This window comes from Onychostruthus taczanowskii, unplaced genomic scaffold, assembly GCF_017590055.1.
Source record: "Onychostruthus taczanowskii isolate IOZ18803 unplaced genomic scaffold, ASM1759005v1 scaffold32, whole genome shotgun sequence".
Lineage (NCBI taxonomy): Eukaryota > Metazoa > Chordata > Aves > Passeriformes > Passeridae > Onychostruthus > Onychostruthus taczanowskii.
The window spans coordinates 8,164,381-8,178,810 of record NW_024500572.1 but is presented as its reverse complement, the minus strand read 5'-3'; the positions used below and the strand labels follow the sequence as shown (position 1 = coordinate 8,178,810).

Sequence of the window (14,430 nt, the reverse complement as noted above, 5' to 3'; positions counted from 1 at the left end):
ATTAACTGGGATTGTAGTAGTGTTTTAATTTCAACTTGGGTTGTCTTTAAAGCTTTCACAGAACTACTGAGAAATTTTCTTATCTCCCTATATCTTATGCAATTGAAAGGTTCCCTATTGAGTGGTCTTTTAGTATTTCATTATTCATTTCTCTAATTTAAACGTAAATTTGGGGTTTAATGCTCTCCATTTAAAAACAACGAATTTACAAAATCTCTTTTTTCACAGTACAATGCTCAGGTAAAGGCTGCCCTCAGATCTTCGGTGCTGAGCTAGGAGGAAGTGCACGCAGAATTCCACAGGTGTTTAACGTCCTGATGGGTGCGATCAGAGCCAATCCAGCGCTTAGAACACGAGGCAGTTTAAATGTTTATAATAAAGTTTAAAAGCATCCATGAGGACGCGGTGACAGTTCCATAGCCGAGGAGCTCTGCAGTGCGGCCCGGGGGCGCGGGGTGGCGCGGGCAGGGCGAGCTCCGGGCGGCTCCGTCCCGGTGCCCGCGGGAGCGGCTGCGGGGCCGGGATCGCCAGGGCTGACACCTGCCCCGCTCCCACCGGGCCCGGCTCCGGCATCTAAGGCACTTTCTGTAATATAGGAAGGAATCGGGAAAATATTTTCTACAGCATCTTTGATGTTTTTCCTGCTTGCACAGGACAAAAACTTCCTCTCGTGTTATAGGAAAGGTCAGACAGTTCCCATTAATGATAGAAAGGGAGGCCCTTCCAGTGATGGGGGAGCAGACAGGTGAGTGGTTTAGTTCCTGACCAGATGTAATTAAACCCAAAAGCCTCCTGAAGCTTTGCAATAGAAAAGGTCTGAGTTTATTTTTTATTTAAAAGAATAATGATGATACTGATAGTTTTTTATATTAAAAAATACGGTTAACAAAAGCAATTATGTTAAATAGATCACTCTTGTGGAGAGAATTTTTCCCCATGTGAAAGTCCTTACAGGAATGACAGGGCTGCAGTTCAGAACATAACAGCACTACTGGGACTTGTTGGACTTTGAGTGCTCTGGTGACAGGAATAAAAGGGACAAACACAGGGACCTGCTCCGCTCACAGCCGTGCTCGTGGTTCTCCTGAGGGGCAGTGGGTGGTGCAGGACCAGCTGCTGCTGCTCTCATACACAGCAGTTACTGAAATAGAAGATGGGTCAACAGTTGCTGCTCCTGCAAAGTCATCCAAAAACTAAGAAGCCTCTCCAAAAGGGTACAGCTGATGTTATTTTCCTAGGGGGGGCTTAACACCAAGAGGCAAGGTAAACAGGCAGACACAATTCCTGCCGGCTGAGGCGGCTCCCGGGAGGTGGCTGCAGACCCCGCTGGGCCACGTGTGACCCGACTGCTCCGAGCAGAGGAAGGCTCTGAGGGTGACGTGTCCCTGCAGCCCTCACCAGGTACGAGAGGAGGGGCAGGGACTGGCTGCTTTCAGAGAACCCAGTGCTGAAGGTGTCACCTGTGGGTGCTCCAAAGCAGCACCCGCTCCCCAGCAGGGCTCTTGTTTTGCCATCAAGTGTGAAAGGAGAAGGGATCAGACCCCTCAGGGTGCTGTGCTGCAGCATCTCACAGCCAGCTCTGTCCCTGTGCTGCTCCTTTGCTGGCAGGAGCTGAGCCCTGGGAGCGTGTGCTGCACTGGGGCACTGTGGAGGGGGTGTCACAGGAGGAGTTTGGCACATTTTGAGCAGATGTTGTAGCCTTAAAATTGGCAGCTGGGGCTCTGGGGTACTGCCTGGAGCTGCTGACAGGGTGGTGGTGTCCATTCCCAGGCTGTTCCTGTGAGTTGTACCAGGGACTGTGACAGATAACAGTGATCTGGCTTCTCTGGATGTTAGCAACTGCCTGTCTTCAGAGGGATGGATGGATGGATGGATGGATGGATGGATGGATGGATGGATGGATGGATGGATGGATGGATGGATGCATGTCTGCTTATTTATTTAAAGATCTTTGAATGAGCACAGCTGAATGTTCCTGCTTTTGTAATGGCTCTGCAGCTCTGGCTTAATTAATGTCTGGAGTTCATGGAGGCGTTCCCAGGACTGTGAGAAATCATCGGGTCCTTCCCCGCAGCCACCCACGGGGGGGACACTGGGGTAGCCTGGGTGCACCATCAGCTCGATGGTCGCGGTGCTGCTGTGCGGTGCCGCGGCCGAGAGGCGCAGGACGGCGCTGTCGATGGCGCCGCGGATGCTGCTGACAGACATGTTCCTGCCCATGGTGCTCAGGCCGATGTACATGTCTGGCCACCTGCAGCCAGAGGAGGGAACACTGCTGTTAATGCTAAAGAGGCTGGTAGAGAATTAATTGTGTGACGTCCGGTGGATTAGGAATCAAAATTTACCTAAAATTTAAGATAGGAAATTGGGAGGAGTTTTAAAAAAGTTTTAACTGTAAACAAAAGTAAAACCAGGACTTTTCCTGATTAAAACCAGGATCCTTTTTCAAGCAGCAAGTCTGCAGGAACAGCCAGGCCCAGCACAGCCCCAGCACCGTGCTTGGCATCTGTGAGCTTACAGGTACATTTTATTGTACCAAATTACAGGTACATTTTATTGTACCAAACAAAAGCAAAGAGCAGCACTACACTGAGAAATGCCACACTATCAAAATAAATCAAGCTTGAATAATAACCCTCAGCTAAGTAGAAACAAAAGTGACTGAAATGAAATGGCAACCACCCAGCTAAAGAATTCTGCCAGAATATATCAAAGAGCCATAATAACTGGACAAAATGTTACTCCTAGAGGACACCACCTACATGCTGTTTCTTAGCTTCACACAATTCTTTGTTCAAGTCTGGCTGTAAGTGTCAGTTCTGAGTGTGGCCTGGACGAGTCCAGGAGAGCTGAGCCACTGCATGTGAGGGCAGAATGAAAATGTTTTCAGAAGAAATCAAGGCTGGAGTCTTTATCTCAATGATCACAGAAGAGCCCAGCTCAGCTGTTCTGAGAAGGGAGAAATACCAGCCTGCTGCTGGTGATCAGAACCACTGATACAACAAGAAAAAAAGAAAAAAATCCCAGCAGATAATGTTTCCAGTGGACTGAGGAAGTAATGACATCTGCTCCAAGGGTCTCTATTGAAAGGCCTTTAACCCATAAAACACTGTCTAAGCTTTTAAGAGAAGGGTTTTATTGGGGGAAGGGCTGAGCTTTCAGGGTTTGGCCCCTGAGATGCAGGACACTGACAAGGCTGTTTGCAGTGATCACCTGCTGTGGTACTACCAGCTCTCAGAGCTTCCCCTTAACAAATACCTGCTTCTAATTAGTCTCATTCCTGCTACTTAAAACTTTCTCCACTACAACAGGAAGATGAAAAATTAGTTCTTAAATGCTTTCCTTAGATAATACTTTTTAAATTCCAGCATTGATGCAGCATTTCTCCTGGTATTCCAGATGCTGGGCTGATGCAGCTTCACTAGAAAAGCTGAGAAGCATATCCTGGAAAGAACATTCCTTTTCAAGTGGAAAGTGACTCATCTCTGTTCAAACAAAACTTCCTAAGCCCTTGTGCCCCTGGCACTTTTGTGCTCCTCCTGAACCTTTCTCTAAGTCCAAAGAGGAAAGAGAAAGATGGTGTTCCATTTTTGGAAGATGCTATCAGAAACTGATACAATCTTAATGTTTTACTACAAAAAAGGATGAGTAATACCTGTCTTACCTTATTCCATGCTTTGTAAACACATCCACTGTGTTAAAAGAATCTTCTTCTACTCCCAGGTAAAAGTCCATCAGGGATGGTGGAATCCAGTCACAGTTATGAAGGCCTGGCTCTATGGGGACACGTGTGTACTTAATCCCATATTCCTCTAACACCTCTGCAAATACATGCCTGACCTCTGTAAGCAAAACCAGAGACTGCAGTCAGGGGTTGGATAAGCAGCTTCTGGTGTCCCCTGCAAGCTGCTAGCACAGAGGCTTCTTTCCTTTCTGTGTTTAAGAAAATAAAATTCCATTTGGTTTATCATCTTCTGCTGAAATCCATCTGTACAGGAGTCACCTTCTATACTGGAAACATTTCTCCCTGAACTTCTGCTGTAGGTGCCTTGTTGTTGTTCCTTTCAGCACTGAGCCTTTAGTCCAGCCCCCCTTCTAAGTGAGTGACTCTGGTCTTAAAGTGTCCAGAGGTGACTGCACTGTCAGAAACAAATTCTTCATCCAGTCCTTGTACAGCCAGAGCAATGTTATCTGGAGGCAGTTAGTACTGGAGTGGGAAAACCTGCATTCTCTTCTCACTCCATTTTCCATCCCTGTACCACAATAACTTCATTTGCAAAAGAAGGACAAAAGATCCTTGCTCTCTCTAAAGCTGAGACCTGCAGGCAGGGACTGGGGTGGGAACACAAAGGACAGGATGGAGTTCTTGTAGCACCTGAAAGAGCCACCAGCTATTGCAAGCTCCAACACTGCAGTTTAAACTGGCCAGTCTGCTGCTGGCTTTGGTCTGCCTCCTTCAGTGTGGGTGAGAATGTGGAATTAGGATGCTGAGGAGAATTACTGGTCCTTGGAGGAAGAGGTGTAACCTTGGCCATTTGTGTCATTCGTGCCCTGGTGCTGCTATGGGAAGACCCAGGGCTCCAAGCAGGGTTTGGGTCTGGGCAGGACTGTGGGGCCAGGTGGGAACATTCAAACTGCAGCTGCCAGCAGGTGTCCCGTGGTGGGGGTTATTGCCCACACAGGGAGCTGTGGCAGGAGGAGCCCCTCTGAGCTGGCTCTCTCACCTGCTTGGTGCTGAGATTTCCTTCTTACCTGGGAGAACATGGACGTGCTGGTGCCCATCCATGTGAGGAGGCAGGTGACCTGTCAGCTCATGGAACAGCTCCACCTGGGCCTTTAGCTCCTGCTTCACCTGTGCAGCAGAAAAGGGTCAGAGCAAGACCTGGCAGAGGCTGAGAGCAGGTGAGTGAAGGGGCTGCTGGGACCTCACAGGCAGGAGTCAGGACCTAGCTCTGGGAAGCAGGATGTGCTGTGGTTGTACAGGGATGTGCAGCACTGCTGGGCTACCCAGAGCCTCCCTTGGGCACAGGGCTCTTTGTGGCACTGCTCATGGGGATGGTGCTCATGATGGGGATGTTCTAAATACATAGGATAGTTGAACACCCATTTCTGTTTAAAATGGATGCAGTTTTGATCACCTGAACATGTTCATCCTTGATCATGGGGCAAAACCAGCCACCTCCCTAGAGGACCAAAATTTCTCACAAGCTGATGAAAAGCCTGGTAACTACTTAGGACTTTTCTCTCATTTGCTCTTTACTGATCTCTAGGTTCTTTGTAAATACCTGTCCCAATGCCCCTTCTTCCTCCTCAGATAAATAGTTAACAGTGTACACAGGCACTGAATCAGGGAGGAATGTGTTCTCAAAGGCTGCAGAGCCAGCTCAAGCTGCACAGGCAGCACAAGCAGGGCTCATCTTTAAGCCTGCTCATGGCTGGGATCTGGGAAAGGTCCTCAGCTGTTATGTGCTGGGATAAATGCAGGCTGATTTGTATCAGGAAGGCATGTTGTACAGCTGTATGCGGCTTTCTCCTACCTCTGACATATTCAGGAGACCTTTTGATAGAGCTGTTCTGAATCCCATTTTTCCATGGAAGAATCCATCTTGGTTGAGCAGAGAAGAGTTTGTCTTGAGCACCTCACACACAGGGGAGCCCTCGGAGAGGTTGGCATGCAGGCCTATGGGGATGTTGTATCTGTAAGAGAGTGAAATGTCTGCCAAGCTTTGCACCTCCCTCACCGTGGTCAGAGAGGGGGAGATTAAAGTGTAAGAACCAGACTGATCTTAGAGGTGTTGCAGTACTCACTGCAGTACATCTTTGTATCTCTGCTCTGCCAGAAAGGATGGCAGAGTGACCCCAATCAGAGCAGGGCATCTCCAGGCAACAACCCTGAGCACTCTACCCAGGGCCAGCCTCTGAGTGCCCCCAAAACCTGCCCCCATCCTGGCTCACAGCACCACGTATCTTGGGCTAAATGCTGTAACTGCACTCCAGGAACTCCAGTCACTGATAACCAACTGAAAAATCCAGATCTTGCAGCTTTTTCTAAAGTGCTCCATTAGCCCTTGCTAGGTATCCCCTTGAGTTGTTCACCCTGTTAAAGATGGTACATTTATGAGATATTCGAGTTTTTCTTGATGACTCCTAAAGCTGCCCTTAAGTAGAATCCAGTTATTTATACATAAGCAGTGCCCAAGGAAGCTGTTATGGCAACAGCACAGGCTACAGGTGTAAATACAAGGGGCTGCAGCTGGAATTGCCTGCAGTGGCCAGGCTTCTGTCTACTGGAGCAATCACTCAGTGAGTGGCAAGATGAGCTGCACAGAGCATCTCCCTGGCACAGCCAGAGAAGGAGTAGTGCAAGGAGGCCCACAGTGAGGGGCAGAGCCTTGCTAAGGAGTCACAGGGGTATGACTGATTACCCAGTTGCACACTGTAAGATTCCTGGAAAAAAGAAAAGGAACTATGGAGCTGGTGTGGCTGCAGAGCTCCCCTCAGGGCTCAGCTGACTGCTGGTGTTTCCTTCTTGGTCTGTGCCTGGATTCCCCTACAATGAGAACAGGACTTGTGCATGCTTGGATTTGTGCTGGGTCTCATTAGCATTTCTGGAAATCCTCAGAATCAGTAGCCAAAATGATGCTTTGAAAGTTTTTCCAAGACAACCCGTGGCCTCTGGCTGACCCAGTAAGCCGATGACAGAACTGCAATGTTCCATCTGTGCTGCCCAGTCTGAGTCATGGTGCAGAGTGAATTTCAAGGCAACAAGTCTGTGACGCTTTAAATCCTTCTTGGAACTTCTGCATGGAGCTGTTAAAAGTGGGTGTGGTCTGTCCCTGACACAGCCCTTGTACCACAAGGAGAAAACAAAAACAATCTCCATTGAGGCAAAGGGTGCAAAACCGAGACCTTGCCCTTGTCTGACACCTGAAGCTGACTGGAGAAGCACCAGCCCTCTGGAGACAGGACTGTGGATGGGCTGGACCAAGTCAGAGTCATTTAGCTCATTCAGGTCCTAAGCCCTTGGCCCTTGAAGGACTGAAAGCCTTTTTTTCCTGGCTCTTCCATGTCTTGTGACTCAGGCAGATGGTGCAGTCAGTTGCTAGATGCTACTTCTCAAAGACATAAATGTTAGGAGTTAACACAGCTCTGTGGAACAAAATTAGTCCATTGTGTGATTAAGGAGCTTGAATGTTTAATGGAGCAAAACAGCTTGTGGAGAAAAAGGTCCTCTCTGGCTTTTCTGATCTGGTGATTTCTGTGCAGCAGGGCCAGATTGTTTCACTGATGATAAATGTTCATCACAGTGGGGGCCTGAGCACATGTGCACACCAACTCCTGGCTAACACAAGAAGTGGAAGGTGTGTCACTGGGGGAGACAGGCTGCAGGGCAGCACAGGAGGCAGCTACAGTGCAGGAGGGGTGCTGTGGCAGGAGGGCTTCCCCTCCATCCTGTGACCGGCTGGGCGCCCTGCACAAGTCCAAAGGCAGAGGGGAAGCCTGTGGTTTTGTTTGGGTTTTCTTTTAGAAATCCACCCCAGATTCTTTATTCTGTCTCTGGGAAGCTCTTACTGCCTCAGCTGGAGTATTGTTTATACCACGGTCAGTGCTGCTTGCAAGAAAAAAAGGATTCCTGTGTTACCATGAATCAGCAGATGGACTTCTTCTGTTGAGTACTCTCTTCCTCATGTGTTGTGGGAGGGCAAGAAATGAACAGCTGAGCCTCTCAGTGTTGTCTCCCAGGAGCATCAAATGAACTGCCTCCAATTGTGCACTGCCTCAAATGCTGTGAGGGAGGCTATTTCCAGGAGCCTCTGACAGGTGTGGGACACCAAGGAGCCAAGGGCTGCACTGAGGAACATGAGAGCAGCTCCTGGCCAGGGCCAAACCCAGCCCCAGAGCTGGGGAATGTGCAGAATGTGGAAGTGCAGAGAGAGCTGGCCTTGTCCTTGGGTAAGAGGAGACCCTGACTGTAACATTAGAGCATGTTTCAGAGCTTTGCCTAACACCAGCTGAATATTTTAATAGTTTTCTGGTGGAGTCAGTCCTGGTTTGACAGACTGTGCATGCTGAGGCATCTGCAGAGGAACTGCTTGTGTTTGATGGCTCTGGGATAGAGGCACTGAAAGCAAAACTCAAAATGCTGCACATGAGAAACTTGTTCAGAAATACTCATTGTGGGAGGTGGACAGAAGAAGGCATGCTGGAAGGCTATAAGGATATAAGGAGAAGGACAGATCAGTAGGTACAGCAGACTTCTACTGCAAGATCGCAGGGAATAAAGTCAAGGTGCAGCAAAACCCTAAAAGGCCCCACTTTTCAGAGCACATATGATTGTTTTGCTACAGAAATATCCTTTGTAGTTGCCCACATCCTTCAAAAGACTGTAAAATAGCTGCTAATTTGTTGCTGAAATACTGACACAGAGACCAGCAGCTCAAGCAGCTTACACAGCATGTGATGCTGCCTGGGACCAGAGCTCAGCTGCCGTGGGTTTGGCCTCATACTCCTCTGCCCAAGCCCTTTCCAGACGGGACAGGGTGAGCCCTGCTGGTCACTGCTGGTCATTAACTGCTAATTGCTCACACAAGATGCAAAATAAAAGGATTGGCATTGGGCTTCAGGCAACGGTTTAATTTCTGCACACAGCTACCACTGTCAAAACAAAATGATGTGAAGAATCTACTTGGTGTCCCTAAATCTTTTTTGGTGACTCTTTTTAAGCTGCAGTGACCCTGCCCATCTGTTTGGAGAGTTTGCAAGTGTGTCCCAGTGCCCAGGGAATGCAGAGATGAAGCAGGATTTAGCACAGGGGCTCACTTCACTCCTGATAAAGCCAGAGGACACTGGCTACAGGTGTGTGCTCCTACAGCAGGAGCAGCACTAGACTGAGCTGCTTGGGAACTTGAGAAGAGGTTCAGGCCACAGAGGTCAATGCAGTGGAGAGCTGTTTGCACTGAAAGTTGGCTGCTCCCTCTGTGGGTCTCTTCTCAGCATTCCCTGTAGAGGTGGGGGGGGAAAAAAGGAGAGACTTGTGCAGGAGGAAATATCCTTACAGCAGGTGCTAGAAGGAATTCACCCTGGAAAGATTTCTCAGTCAGCACACCCAGTCCAGTTATCAAAGAGAGAGGAAATACAGTAAGCTAAACTGCTTAAGCTGCTTCCTTTTCAAGTAGTTGCTTGTTTTGCCACACGAGTGCTCTGAATAAATGTCTCTGCTGAGGCAATGTGCAGCTGCAATCCCTGTTCATTGACCCTGGAGATGGGCACTGCACTGAGTCACTCTGTGCTTGGTGGATGAGTAACAGTGTCCTGGGTATCCTGGCCATGCCACAGAACAGCTGCAATGGCTCTGGGAACGATGGGATTTGCCAAGCACTGTTCCAATTGCCTTGCTGAAGGCTGGATGCTCTGGCATAAGCATGGCACTTTACCCCTTCCCCTAATGGGTAAACAGATCCCACCTTCAACAGCCTATTTGTATCATCCAGGAAACTGCTGATCATCAGGTTTCAGCCCAAGTGTGACCCAAGCTGGAGCCTCGTGTAAATATCTGTATCTCATCATCTCGCTTCAGTGAACACCCAAGTGTCTGAAGCCAGACAAAGCAAGGCTTTGAGTAAAAATGGGCACTTCTTAGTTTCCTCATGTTGGCATTTGTATGCTTCCTCACACACACTTCCACCATTCAGTAATACCTGTCTTTCATCAAATAGCATATTTTCTTGCTCTATTACTGCTAAAAACCTATTTCTTCTGCCAGAAATGCCCTAAAGCCTCTGCAGTGTTGAGAGCTGGTGCTGTAACACAGCTTAGGGAGCCGGGTTTCTGTTGTAATTCCATCTTTGTATCAAGTGCAGTGAAGTCAATATGATCTGGGATTCTAGTGTAAGGCTTCAGATTGGGTCCCACCCCTACCCAAACAGTTCAGCAGAGTCACTGCTGTGTGATTAACAGTCACACACAAGGGTTGATGAGAAGGCATGAGAGATTTTTAAATTAGTCAGATGTTAACTGGGAGGGTCAGAATTAAGTCACAATTTACACACACATTTTGCAATTAATGCTGATGGGAAAGGAAGTGAAAACATAGAGAGTAATTAAATGTGGCTTTGTTAGATCCTTCTGTTACATGTACCCAGATGTTGGGGGGGCTTTGGCTGATGTTCAGTATTCAAACTGCACAAAAACACCCAGGAAGAGTGAGGCTGTGTTCTAAAATATGTCACTCTTCATAAGCTATTTGGACACAAATGGAAAAAGGTCCTAAGCCTCAGTAACACCTGAGCTGTTTGATGTAAAGGGGAGGGGTGGGAGGATATAGCAGCAAACTGTCTTAGATGTCTCTATTTCTATCTCCATATTTCTAAGGAAAAATTAAGGCATCTCTTCATTTCAGGTAACAAAATGACCTTCCAGTTTCTGGGAAAGGCTCTGGAATAATCACCAGGAAGCCTGGCTGACTTCAAGGCAGGGCCTGTTAAGTAGAAAATTGAGATTATATTATATGGATAAGCAGGAAATCACAGTCAATCAAGGCCCCATAAAGAGAAAAGTTTTGAGTTACTGAAAAAACCCTCAACCCACAATGGCAGTCTGTTCTCCCACCTGCTGCTCTGGTTATGTTCTGCCCTAGCAGATGCTGTCAATAGGTTTGTCATTTGGTGATGGATCAGGCCTCTGCTGAAACTTCTCTGTTGCCAGAAATGAGTGTGCCCCTTCTTTCAGCCCAGTTGTGACAGTGGATGAGGAAAGGCCAAGGTGCTGAGCCTCAGTGTTAAGGAAGGTGTATTTTTTACTGCTTAGTTCTGCTGTTCTGCAGTTGGCTTGTGTTAGAGCTGCTACAAAGATCTGCTGACTATCATCACATGTCTGCCAAGGCTTTTAATCAAGACTTAGGGCAACAGATGGTATGCCCAGAAACTACAGAATGATTATGAAAATGAAAGGAAGAAAGAAATTTCAGAGGAACTGTGTTCCTTTCTGAAGGATGCTGAGTCCTAACATTGTAGGGCAGCACGAGGTGCTTAGGAAGGAAAAGTTGTCTACTTATTAATTAGCTCTGCCTGTGTCCAGTTAACTGAAAACCAGGTGAGGAGTGAGAGCTTAAGACTTGCAGTTACAAGCAATCATGGAATAGACAGTTTATCAAGAAGCATAAAAGCAGTCCATCACTCAGACAATCCTGGTACCATGTGTGTGAAAGACCAAATTCCACAGCACTGGAATGTGCCCCAGGAAAGGACAAGCTACTTGCTTCAAGCCTCTTCTCTCAGCTGGGGATAGATCCACTCTTCCTGCTTATGCCACTGGTCAAGGCTGAATAGGGGAAGACAAACATGAGGAGAAAAAAACAGCAGGCACACTTTCATCCTGTAATAAAAAAAGCCTCAATATTTACAGTGGGATGGGAGATGTCACCAAGCAGGGGAAAGAGGGAATAATATTGGCAAGGCAGTCAAGCAAATGACACTTTCCCATTTCTGCACCACAAGATGAGGAGGACTCAATGACATTTCTAGCAAGTCTGGCTTATTTGTCATCTGGGTAGAAAGAGTTTGCATCAGCCTTTGTAACATGAACAAATGTCTCAGGGGTGACACAGGGTGTGTTTACACACACAGGTGCCAATTAGCAGCAGCTGAAGCTGGGCTTGCATTACAACATGAGGAAACCTCTTCTCCACACCTGCTAATGCTCCTGCCATGGCTGGGTAGGATGAACACACCTGCAGGGAGTTACACAAATGAGGAACTGTAGAACCTGGGCTGGTGATCTTCAGAGCTGGCAGATGTTCCCAAAGTCACCCTGCTTATATGCTCAGAAACAGATTTAAATCCATTTCATTCACATTGACAATTCAAAATTATGTTCCCACCCAAAAAAAAATCCAATTGTAGCAGCAGGCTGCAGCCTCTGCTGTCCCCTGCCCTCCAACCTGGCTTTTCACACTCATATCAGCTGCCAGCACCAGTGTCATGACCTGGATTCAAAGATGCTTTTCAAACCCCTGATTACATGGCCTACTTCCTGGCCATGGAAATGAGGCCAGGTGGATTCTATTTTAAAAGCCTGCTAAAGACCATGGCTAAAATAGCTGACAACATTACCAGACCACTGGGGCTTAAAGGGTTTCACAGTGCCTCTGTGTCTATCTCTGTGTTTTATGTTTCATTTACTAATAGGATTTTAGGAATCTTACTGATGTTGTGCCTCTCCCCTTCTCATTCCCAGGCTCTTCCTCCCTCAGTGTTTGTGGGGAATCTCTAGGCATTTTACAGACCAGACTGCCACTAACACAGCACCCTGGCTTTCCTCCACCACCCTACTCCAAAGAAGCTATAAGCAATTTTCAAGTACCCCTAAAACCACAGCAAATTGAGGAGAGATGCTTAATGAGAACAAGGTCAGCAGGACTCTCATGAAACTCTTCCCCACAGCAGCTGCATTTGAAGCATAAGGTCTCAGTTTATTTAAAAGCAGTACAGTTCCTTTCCTTTGCTGATGTCCTAAATTGTTTCTCAACCCTGATGTTCTCTCTTTCAGGACATATTCCTGCTTCCAAGCACCTGCCCACACTAGAGCTGAAGCATTAGCTGGGTTTTTCCTCCTAAACACAAATAATGCTTCCTATTAAAGGATTTGCTGGACTAGACTATGAGACTGCCACATAGCATTTGATCCACTGCAGAGCTACCTATGCCAGAAGCCTCTGAAGCTGGTGAAGAAGTAAAGGTGGTAGGTACAAGGTATTGTCCCTTTCTTTACGTATGCATTTTTACAGATGTGGTTATCAAGCCTAGAATTAATAGAAATATTGATGTGCTTTTTTAAAAAGTTTTAGAGTGGGGGAAAAGTCAAGTTTTCCACTGCCCATTTTTATAAATAAGCCTTTGCAGAATCACACCTTTGCCTGATTCTGCAATGAGCCTGGCAGACCTTGTGCTCAGCCTGGGTGAAATGGATCAATTAAATGATATTTAAAGACTTGTGCTTTTGTGCTCTTATAGTTTTAGGGGCAGCAGAAGATTGGTCAGAGTATATAATGTGCACTTTCCTTCTGATGATGCATTTTTAGAAGCGTAGAAGGAGAAAGTCTGACAAACCCAAATTCTACTAGTCAAATAGTGGAAATGGCTTTCTGTCCTGAGGGGAGAAAAGGTGCAGCGGCCAATACTAGAGAAAGACTATTACTGGTATTACTTAGCAGATCACTGGTTTTACTATGAAGAGCCTTAGAAAATGTGTCTGAATACAGTTTTCTTACACCAGCCTGAGCTACGATACAGTGTTTATTCTGGGGCTACAAAATACTCAATTTTCCAGGCTTGGTTTTTCGTGGAGGCTGTCCACAAAGGAGCTAAAGAAAGTATCTTACCTCCTTGCCAGCTTGGCTGCATCTGCTGCAGCACTTCCGTTGACTAGAAGGGACACGTTAGACACCGCACCAGCCAGGAAACAGTCCACAATGCCTTGGTTTCTCCGAGGACAATAGCCGAAGTCATCTCCAGTTACTATTAACTTCACCTGAAGCATCCTTAGATGTCATCCCTGGCAAAAAGAAAAGTAAAAGGAGGTTAAATCGGAACACTCGGCAGCGGGCAGATCACAGGCAAACAGGAAAAGACAGGCTTACCGCGGGCGAAGCCAATCGTGACTCAGCCCCCGACTCAGCCCTCCTGCCTCGCGGCTCGCACAGGGGCAGGATGTGCGTGTGGCCGGCGGGCTCGCAGCATCCCTGCCTGCTCCTCCCTGCGAGCCCCAGCCGTGCCCTCCCCGGGGGGACCAAACCCTCGCGTGCACTGTGCACCTCTGGCGACGAGGAGCGTGCGGCAGCTCGGGGACTGGGCGGAATGATTTCATCGATCCAGGGTGCGTCAGAGGGTCAAATTCCACTCCGGGCCCACCCTCGCCCGCGGTGCCCAGTGAAATGGCACGGGTGCGGATCACCTGAGGCAACCCTGCAGCCGTGACGTCTTTGCGGCCGCCGATCCCCGGCTCCATCGGGCGCGGCCACAAGGGGAGCGGGCCGTGTCCCCGGGGAGATCCGGGACGGAGCGGCCTCCGGCGGCCCGGCGCTGCCTTCCCGCTGCGGCGGGAGCGCAGGGGCCCGCCAGCCGCCCTCCCGCGCCCGGGGCGCTGCGTACCTACGGCACGGCCCGCCCGGGGCACCCGCGCCGCTCTCCGTGGCGGTCCCTGCTCCAGACTCCCGAGGTGAGACCCGCCTGTGGCTGAGGGTGGGACAAGCGAGATCGTGCTCTGTGCTGGCTTCAGCGCAGAACTGATGATCCCCGTGGTGCCGCGGGTATATAATCCTGCAGTCAGTGACCGTCACAGTAGCCACTTGCTTGTTTCCCCCGCCTTGGTTTGCTGCAGTGTACACTCAGTCTGACTTCAGAGCCGCAGGGCAGCAGACCCTGGCCAGGAGGT

At 48.4% G+C, this 14,430-nt stretch overlaps 1 protein-coding gene across 3 annotated transcripts; it reads right to left on the bottom strand.

The window, feature by feature from the left end:
• Positions 1-815: 815 nt before the first annotated feature.
• Positions 816-14,156, bottom strand: YDJC (YdjC chitooligosaccharide deacetylase homolog). 3 transcript variants are annotated; one of them, XM_041410062.1, is made up of 6 exons: positions 13,951-14,156; positions 13,379-13,551; positions 5,538-5,697; positions 4,753-4,852; positions 3,665-3,842; positions 816-2,251 (listed from the first exon to the last, which is right to left on the bottom strand). In XM_041410062.1, the coding sequence occupies exons 2-6, from the start codon at positions 13,534-13,536 to the stop codon at positions 1,942-1,944; spliced, it is 906 nt and encodes a 301-aa protein (XP_041265996.1). In that variant the 5' UTR covers positions 13,537-13,551; positions 13,951-14,156; the 3' UTR covers positions 816-1,941. The 3 variants fall into 3 exon arrangements, with proteins under 3 accessions (XP_041265996.1, XP_041265998.1, XP_041265995.1); XM_041410064.1 differs by lacking the exon at positions 13,951-14,156 and adding an exon at positions 13,637-13,914 and having other exon boundaries at positions 3,665-3,776; XM_041410061.1 differs by lacking the exon at positions 13,951-14,156 and adding an exon at positions 13,637-13,913.
• Between the last annotated feature and the right edge of the window lie 274 nt (positions 14,157-14,430).

Excerpts from the sequence above, each read along its gene's own strand:
- YDJC (XM_041410062.1), bottom strand. The coding sequence starts at position 13,536 with ATGCTTCAGGTGAAGTTAATAGTAACTGGAGATGACTTCGGCTATTGT. Across the intron at positions 4,853-5,537 it reads GTCTCCTGAATATGTCAGAG|GTGAAGCAGGAGCTAAAGGC; the intron begins GTAGGAGAAAGC and ends TCTGCTGCACAG. Across the intron at positions 2,252-3,664 it reads TTTACAAAGCATGGAATAAG|GTGGCCAGACATGTACATCG; the intron begins GTAAGACAGGTA and ends CTCTGGCTGCAG.